This window comes from Elaeis guineensis, chromosome 4, assembly GCF_000442705.2.
Source record: "Elaeis guineensis isolate ETL-2024a chromosome 4, EG11, whole genome shotgun sequence".
Lineage (NCBI taxonomy): Eukaryota > Viridiplantae > Streptophyta > Magnoliopsida > Arecales > Arecaceae > Elaeis > Elaeis guineensis.
This window is the reverse complement of record NC_025996.2, coordinates 17,985,420-17,994,580: the sequence shown is the minus strand read 5'-3', so window position 1 is coordinate 17,994,580 and position 9,161 is coordinate 17,985,420. Positions and strand designations below refer to the sequence as shown.

Genomic DNA, 9,161 nt, shown 5'->3' with positions numbered 1-9,161 from the left:
AAATTGCAAAATCATTGTACATATCATTATGGACGAGATAATTCAGTCCTTAATCGCTTCCGTGGAGTGAGAAGGCCGTTACTGACAATATATTAAGTGGAAGATTTAAATATCTTCATTGAATATCCTCGAAAATCATTTCTGACCTTTTGGCCTTCTTGAATTGGATGAGTGGTGTCACCTCATGATACATGAGGATTTCACCTATTAATTGAATAAGCTATCAATCAGAAACTGAGAATATGGAGAGATTTTAGCTTTCATAGATTTCCATATGAGAAAATTTATTCTTTTTGACCTTTTCTATATGGTGTGTATGGTTACTATGGCACGAAAATGGCTAAGTATAGAATACCTCAGTTTGGTATGGAAATGACTAAGTATACCTCAGCTCAGTATAAATAAAACTCAAGATAACTCTTCTCAATATGAATGAGGTTCAGAATAGCTCTTATCAGTATAAATGAAACTCGAGATAGCTCTTCTCAGTATAAATAAGGCTCAGGATAGTTCTTCTCAACAAAAATGAGGCTCAGGATAGCTCTTTTCAGCATAAATGAAGCTCAAGATAACTCTTCTGATTTCAGGATAGCTCATATCAGCATAGATAGTTTTTCACATCACATAACTCAGGATAGTTCAGCTCATATCCGGATTACTCATATCAGCATAGATAGCTTCTCTCAGCACATAGCTCAGGATAGCTTAGCTCATATCAGGATAGTTCATCTCAGCACATAGCTCAGAATAGTTCAGTTCATATCAGCATAGATAGCTCTTCTCAGTACATAACTTAGGATAGCTCAGCTCATATTAGGATAGTTTATCTTAGTATAGATAATTCTTCTCAGCAAGCGTATGGCTCGGCATGCTTCTTCACAGTAAATATATGGTTCGGTATGCCTTCAAATTTACATCCCGAATATGAATTCGAGACATCCATGATAATACCATAACAGATCCCATCACCATCAATAGTCTCCTTCATCATACTCTTCCTTCGGATCTACATAGGCAAATGCGATTCAGATCATGCGCCACTCTTTCTCCGCCATTGCTGATCTATAGCTTCTCCATCTCCCTCCCATCCCAGATCCAGATTGTGCCCGCAGGTGCAGGTCGGCACCCAAAATTGCAACGGACAAAACCCACCTTCCCATCAGATCTCATCCTTCCTCCCCTACGGCCCTACCGGTACCACCATGACCACATTAAGACCCTCAAAGCCAGTAAGTACCGTTCCTCCCTTGTCCTCTCCCTCTCCCCGCCCACTCTCTTCCAACTTCCAAGATCTCAAACATTAACCCCTTTCCCTCCAAAATCCAGAAAGAGAAGTGAAGCCTCGCGGACTTCGAGATCGGCCGCCTCCTCGGGGGAAGGCAAGCTCAACAAAGTCCATCTCGCAAGAGAATAACAGGTACCCATCGATCTCTCCCTGCAAAAAAGAAATTATTTAGCAGCCAAAATTCTTATTTTTGCAGAGTGGGTAAATTGTTTCCCTGAAAGTGATATTTAAAGCAGAGATGGAGAAGTATCGTTACCAGATGAGATGAGAAATCGAGATCCAGCACAGACTCTCCCACCCAAACTTCCTCCGTCTCTGTGCCTGGTAATGACGAGCCTCGGATTTCTTATTCAAAATCGTGTTCCAAAAGTCACGATTGATTCCATTCTTTCCCGTCCCCAAACGAAAACAGCATAAAATTACAAAAACAAAACGAACCCAAAGCCATTGATTCCAGATTTCATCGGTATTCTCCTACCGGTTCAAGGGCGGCGACCCGGTCGCTGAGGTTCCGGAGCCAGCGTTCTGTCTCCGCCCGCTCCTGGATCCGCCGGAGGACAGGCGGTTGGCGACGCCGGGCGGTCGGATCAGATCGACCGCGCGCTCTCGAAGAAGTCGAGCGGGAAGATGGGCGGAGGGAAGGGGACAAGGCATTGGAGGGGGAGATCAAGGGGGCTTGTGCTAGGGTTCAGGGCATCGAGGGAGAGGCCGAGGTGCTCCTCGACGAGCTCGACGGCGTCCGCGAAAGTGGTGGGAAAGGGGAAGAGAGCTCTTGGCCGGGAGAACAAGGAGCTCTCTCTATAGAAGAGAGAAGAAGAAGAAGAAGAAGAAGGAGGATCGAGGAGGTCGAATCGGTGGAAGCTGCTCATTTGTAAAGAGGGAGAGGAGGAGGGAGGAGACGACGGTTATTGAGGAAAGAGAAGGAGATGAAGAGCAGGGAAAAGGAAAGAGAGCATGGCGGTGGAGGAGAGGAGGAGGATTTTAATATGGAAAGTTGCTCGCAGCGCATGAGGAGGGTGGGGCGGATCGCCGCGTATTTCTGATCCATTTGGGATTCGACGGGAGGATGACCTCCATTGTTAGATAACTGACGGAAATGTCTGCCATGCGCTACGGTTAGGGTGGGTAGTTTTGGGGAAGTAGAGGGGCTTTCGTGGAGATAGCGACCTGCACTTGCAGTCGGAGACACGTGGAGAAAAGGAAGCTCAGGCGCATGTACTAACGAAGGCGACACGGAACACACTGTGTTTTTGGATACCGGGAACAACAAAAAATCATTGGAGACGGACACCGTAAGAAATCACATGGGAAGGAGCCAAAGTTATTCATGGATGAGATAATTTTTACCAACTAATATCTTTTTTTCCCTCATCAAGCCTCATCATCTGCCCACTTCTTCATCAAATTATCCCTTTCATCTATGATGTTTTTCTCTCGAGTCCGTTTTCTCCCCTTTTAGATCTTTCTTTCTATTCCAAGATATTTGTATTTAAAAATTTATAAAATCTATATATATATATATATATATATAGTACGGAACTGGCTCGGCAACTACAAGCCTAAAGAAGTCCAACTTTGGATCTTTAGAAGAAAAAAAATTTCTGCCTCCTTTTTTTCTCAATTGGTTGTTTTAGAGGTTTATATACCATGACAACATCAAGGACTACATAACAGATTATCAAGTTCAATTTTTATGACCGTCGAGGTCAAAAATTCAAAACTACTGAAAATTAAGTTATAGCAAAATTGCTGTGGTTGTAGCTACATCCGTGGTACATGTTTTCGTATATTGTTCCAAATGAACTCAATAAAAGCCTGTAGGAACCTGACACGTTCACATGTGCACCACCAAAAAAAAAATATTCCACTCACACAGAATGCCATATTACAAAGCAACAAAAGAAGTCACATAGAAAGCCATGTATAAAACCCGAGAATAAACGGCATATATATCTTCAAGCCACCCACCAATCAAGCAGGATTAAACTATTACACAATTATTCATAACAATAACCTCATGAAACAATGTCAAGCTGAACCATGCCAGCTAGAACAAATACAGATTTCTACAAATAACGATTAATTACGCAAATAATTGTCAGAAACAAATCGTTGTCATAAAAACTTTTGAAAATCTCTATCTGCTTCTGCAACTAAATGATCATCATTCCATTCATCTCGATAGCTCTCTGGAAGGGCTATTTTGTTCGCCGTAGTTGCCGCATACATCTGCTTCCTCCACCCTTCCATGGGAGGGTACCCGCATTCATGGGCAAGCCAGTCGTTGTATTCAAACTGCAACATTGGAAAGCAAGTTGGTTCAGGAGACCTGCAAATGTTGCAAAAGACCAACATTTTCCATGCCACGACTGGGTGTTCTCTGCATTCTCATTTTCATGATTACCTAATAGTTTGTATATTTTGATTAAAGTTATTACCTCACACAACATTTTCTCAAAAAAGATTCACATAATGCTATATATATTAGCCAGGATAAGAGCTTTGCATGCTTAGAAATAGAAAAAAAACATGATCATGTACAAGATTTTATGACATAATAGTTTATGTTTGCTAATAATAAAAGCATTCTTTTTCTTAACATTCTTTTTCCTTTATTGAAATTCCTAACAGGACAAACTCTAATAATAGCCTAGAAATGAATTTCCAGCATTCTATAGCAATAGTATATCTCAGAACTGATGTCATTATCCTAATAATGCCAGGTCTTTTAGAAATTTCAACAGCTCAATGATTGTCTATATGGACAAGTACCTGAAGTCCTGAGAAGTTATGTGTGTATCTTTTGGGCCATCCAGCAACTTCCATTTGGAGGTAAAAGGCTTTCACATCTTCCATCATTTCCTCCTGCGTTGGAAGTGCAATCCGTCCTGATAAAACACCAGCCACCCACTTGCTTTGCAGTTCAAACATGGGGAAAGGGATCACCTGGCAACAAGGTTATGATCATGTTAAAAATGATAGTTTCTTAAATAGGAATCTCCAGAAAAAGAAGCAGAAAAATATCTATGAAGTACACCTTCCAAGGTATTCCAATGAAGGAAAGGCATGGGGCCAGCTCTGGGGGGAAAATGTGCTTGTAGAGAGGCCCTACACGGTTGTCATCCACGTTCACAATACCATTGGTCTCAAGGAAAGGAAAATGATACCTGTACCTGAAGGAACATAATGAAAAGTGGAATATCATAATAAAAATACCATCCAAATAATGTTCCAATGAAACTTCAAATAAGTTCAGACTAGCATATCTTGCAATCACTGAAACAATATAATAACTGAGATGTGTAAGAAGCAGAAGTGAAACTAGCTAAAGCTTACATCGTGCCACACTTTCAGTTTGTCTATGAATGTGTTTTACACAAAAGGCTGGACATACATTAGAGCATGTATGCATCTTCCACAATAACAGTGACAATACTTATAAGAAATGAGGTTGGGGCATGCTGTCAATATAAGTCAGGATTTATCTAGCAAAGAAAACAAATAGCAAAACCAATAAAAGCAATTGACAACTCTCAGCATGTTTTCACTTCTTGAAAATTGAATTAAATACTAAACAATGTGAACAGTCCATATATTCTCTTTAATTTGTAGACTTCTATTATCCTTTGTGGTATAATCAACTACACTAAGCCATCCCACCCCCAAAATTAAAGATTATATTGGAATTGAATTTTGTAACAAATGTCAGTGTGCATACCCAGTACAATGCATAATGACATCAACATGGACTGAACTGCCATCTTGAAAGACCACATGACCATCTTCATGAGCACTTTCTACCTGTGATAATTCAACTGACATTAGACCACCTTATTTACATTCAGAATATCCCACTCAAGAAACATGGTCGCCTGATTCTTCCTCACGTGACTCACCAGGGGAAAGAATATTTACCATAGAATGAAGCCACACATTGCCATAGCCAGGCAGCTTAGTGGGAGTTCCATCAGATGCTGATCTACTTGCAATATGAACTTCTTTAGCAAAGCTGGAGATGTCCCTTGAGATGTCATGAGCACTAGCTGAGCTCCCAATTATAACAACAACCTGTCCACAACATAAAGGGTCTGATATGACACTGGCTACAGTTTGTAGATCTTTTGGAGCTTGACCATATCTATCTAGCATGTTGTAATGACTTCTTATGGATGATTTCTCCCCAAACACTTTTTATAGATGATGTTTTGTGTGAGAATAAATTTTCAGGGAAATTTAATAGCACGCATACTTGGTCAATAAATGGCTCAGGGACACGATAGTTGTGGCTATGCATTTGCTTCCCAGGCCATGCATCAACACCTGAAAATAGCAAGCATTACCAATCAGCATCAAGTTTGAGGAGCAAACTAGAAACCCTACAATAAATATGGATACAATATTTGTCCAACACACTTCCTCGGAAGGTTATGACTATCATTCTCCTCGGCATGAATAATAAAACTTTTTGACAGTTCAAAACAATGAAAACATTTATCATCTTTTGTTTCTTACTTCTCTAGGTGTATCAATGTATATTCTTAAGCAACACTTCTAAATAACAGGCGAAGTTGGTCAAACTGTGAATAGGGCTTTAGAGGCAAAAGAATTTTTTTTTTTAAAAAAAAGAATCTTGTGGCAGACATAGCAAAAGTAATATTAGTGCCCACCGATATAGTAAAAGTCATGAGAAACAGGAAAATGAATTTAGGATGAGAAACATAAGATCAATGGGTAGTTGGATGTCATACAAACTGCCTTAAGTAACCCATAAAACAATTGACAAAATTATTATGTTAGGTTATTTTTTTGAAATTGCATTAATGCATTTGTACATTATATATAATGCATGGTACATAATACATATTAAACAGTAACAAATTAAACGAGATAGATGTGAATTATTTGCCATATATCAGTATCTTTAGCAAGCTTGGTGCCATCAATTCTATCCACTCTTTATGCCGTTCTGGCACCATTGCCACAATTATAACAAATAAGAAATAATATGAAACTGTGGAACACTGTTGTCTCCTCTCAAAGTGGAAAAGAAAACTATGCAAAGGCACACAAAAAGGTTTTTTCTAAGTGAGGCAACCAAAATGGGGTGAAGCACTCTACAAATAACAATTAGATGACAGATTAATAACTCTAAAATGAAAAGAATTCATAAAGGCAGTTCATGATAAGGTTGTAAAATTATCAACAAAAAAATATCTTTAACAACACAAGAGCTTTCTCAAGGAAGTAATATAAGTAACAATATACTGATATACTGATTCACTGGACTGCGTGCGTTGAGATGTGCCTTCAGTGCACAGTCAGCTCAAATCTTCGCCAATAATATCAAGTGAATTCAAATATGAACGAAAAACAGTACCGAATTAACAATATCTATGACATGAGTGGGGAAAACAGATATTAAATGAAACGTCTATCCCACAAAACTTTCACCTGCTAAAGTTCCATTCTTAACTGGAATTGCCTAACAAGAAATCGTGAAAAAATTAATATACATTGAAACATAGCAGTACATTCGTAATAGACCATGACTATATTGCTAAGAGAGATAAGGATTTCGTGGAAAAAAAGTTCACAAATTCCTATCAAACATAGCACCAATCATCACTAATATTTGCAATACCAGGATGTTCAAAGTGAACTTTAATTAATTCTGCGATCTTCTAGTTAAAACAATTCCGATCCCCTCATCAGGGACAGGGAACACCCTGGAAGAAACACCCCAAATCAGAAACAGAGGGCAGAAATAAATTCGCTTCAAGATTATTATTATGTAGAATACTTGTGATCGTACTTCCTTGTATAACTAAAACGGTTTCATCAAGCAAAAAAAGCATATGGTCTTAGCATTTTAATACGAGTCAATCTTCTGGCCATCCTTCAGCAATAACATGAGGTTGAGAACAGAGTAAACATAGATAAGAAAAGAATACCAGGAATCTCGGCGACCCGAGGCTCCGTGAAGTGGCCGTTGCAAATGACCACCGCATCATAGACTTCGCTCTCCTCACCGCCGTCGCCGCCGCTGACCCTCCTTGACCTCACCGCCCACCTCCCGTCGTCTTCCCTCTCCACCTGGCCAACCTCCGTCCAGAACCGGACCAGCCGGTATAGATCGAAATCCCGAGCAAAATCCTCCAAATAGCGAAGCACCTCGCGGCGGCCGGGGAACCGCCGGGGGTCCCCTTCGCCCCCGCCGCCGCCGCCGTCGCCGCGGCGGTGGCGCGAGACGAAGGGGTAGTCGAGGAAGCCCATGGACTCGCGGGGGAGATTGGTGCGGAGGGAGTCGTAGAGGCTGGAGTGGACGACTTTGCGGGCGGGGTCGAGGCCGAGGGGGTCGGACTCGACGGCGGAGGTGTAGACCCATGTCCCACCGACCGAACCGCCGCGCTCGAAGACGACGACCCGGTGGCCCTCCCGCCGGAGCTCACGCGCGGCAGCGAGGCCGCCGGCGCCGGCGCCAATCACAGCGACGCGACGGGGAATCACCGGAGGAAAGGAAGCGGAGGGAGCGAGAGGCGAGGAGGAGGGCATGGCTGATAAAGAGAGAGACGAACACAGACGGAACCTCGGTCGCGCAGCGCCAACGGTGAATGTCGCCAGGATTTGTATCCAAAAACAAAGGCGTCAAAGGAAATAATTCATTCTAAAACGGGAAGACTTCCAAAACGGAATAGTTCAACATGTGGCAGGAGAATAAGAAATCGCTCGGCATCAATCGCGATTGATGAAAAGTCTTCCCTACACTTCCATCTATCTACATAAATTTATGGCTAAGCTCTGCACCCTCTTATTCTCTTAAAAAATTTGTGGGGTCCATTTTTTTTTTTTTTCTTTCACGATTTTTCCGTTTGGGATGGATAGGGCGATGGGAATGCGATTTCCGTTTGGAGCAACCGGCGCCCATGCCGTCGACGAAGCAGGCTACGGTAGAAGAGAAAGGGAGGGATTCTTCTCTCAGGTTCTCTGTCGGTAAAGAGGATTCTCCTCTTCCGATCTCCACGCCTGAACGAAATCTTCATTTTGATGATGGACGACTCCAGAGGCCCGATCGCGTCGCCGACATCGAAGGGGAAGTTGGAGGCCGTACAGTGGGAGATCATGCAGTGGGACTCGGCTTCCCCGGTCGCCGAAGACCGGATGCTCTTCGATGGCGGGGACCGCTCGAGTGCTTCCTCTATGCCGAGATACGCCGCTCCATCGAAAGCCCCATTACCATCCGTAGCTCCCGCCGTCGTCCTCCTCCTCCTCTGGGTCCACACCGGCAAACGCGATCCAGATCGTGCGCCACCCTCTTCCTGCCATTGCTGATCTATAGCTTCTCCCTCTCCCTCCCGTCCCTGATCCAAATCGTGCCGGCAGGTGCAGGTCGGCGCCCAAAATTCCAACGGACAAAAGTCCACCTTCACATCAGATCTCATCCTTCCTCCCCTGCGGCCCTACCTCCATGACCACGTCAAGACCCACAAAGTCAGTAAAGTACCGTTCCTCCCGTGTCCTTCCTCTCCCCCCTCCCAGTCTCTTCCAACTTCCAAGATCTCAACCACTAACCCCTTTCCCTCCTAAATTCCAGAAAGTGTAGTGGAGCCTCTCGGACTTCGAGATCGCCCGCCTCCTCGGCGAAGGCAAACTCAACAAAGTCCATATCGAAAGTGAAAAACAGGTACCCATCTCTCTCTACAAGAAGAAATTATTTAGCAGCCAAAATTCTTGTTTTGTAGAGGGGGTAAGCTGTTTCCCTGAAAGTGATATTTAGAGTAGAGATGGAGAAGTATCGTTACCAGATGAGAGATCGAGATCCAGCACAGCCTCTCCCACCCGAGAAATTACTGCATGCACCAGGTGCAAATGAACCAGG

The 9,161-nt window shown here is 42.8% G+C and overlaps 1 protein-coding gene and 1 long non-coding RNA gene across 2 annotated transcripts; one reads left to right on the top strand and one right to left on the bottom strand.

Annotated features, from left to right (window-relative positions):
- Window positions 1–1,069: 1,069 nt before the first annotated feature.
- Window positions 1,070–4,109, top strand: LOC140857183 (uncharacterized). The gene is made up of 3 exons (XR_012140710.1): window positions 1,070–1,229; window positions 1,327–1,417; window positions 4,009–4,109. It is a non-coding gene; the product is annotated as an uncharacterized lncRNA (long non-coding RNA).
- LOC105043605 (flavin-containing monooxygenase FMO GS-OX-like 4) lies at window positions 3,208–8,341 on the bottom strand. The gene is made up of 7 exons (XM_073255747.1): window positions 7,237–8,341; window positions 5,535–5,605; window positions 5,201–5,353; window positions 5,004–5,086; window positions 4,323–4,458; window positions 4,058–4,231; window positions 3,208–3,580 (listed from the first exon to the last, which is right to left on the bottom strand). Exons 1-7 carry the CDS (start codon window positions 7,835–7,837, stop codon window positions 3,401–3,403), a joined length of 1,398 nt encoding a protein of 465 aa, XP_073111848.1. The 5' UTR covers window positions 7,838–8,341; the 3' UTR covers window positions 3,208–3,400.
- Window positions 8,342–9,161: the final 820 nt, after the last annotated feature.

Bases quoted from the DNA above. Each gene is read 5' to 3' on its own strand.
- LOC105043605 (XM_073255747.1), bottom strand. From the start codon at position 7,837: ATGCCCTCCTCCTCGCCTCTCGCTCCCTCCGCTTCCTTTCCTCCGGTG. The intron at 5,606-7,236 runs GTATTCTTTTCT...TGCTATTTTCAG, and splicing joins TCGGGTCGCCGAGATTCCTG to GTGTTGATGCATGGCCTGGG. The intron at 4,232-4,322 runs GTGTACTTCATA...CCTTGTTGCCAG, and splicing joins TCATTGGAATACCTTGGAAG to GTGATCCCTTTCCCCATGTT.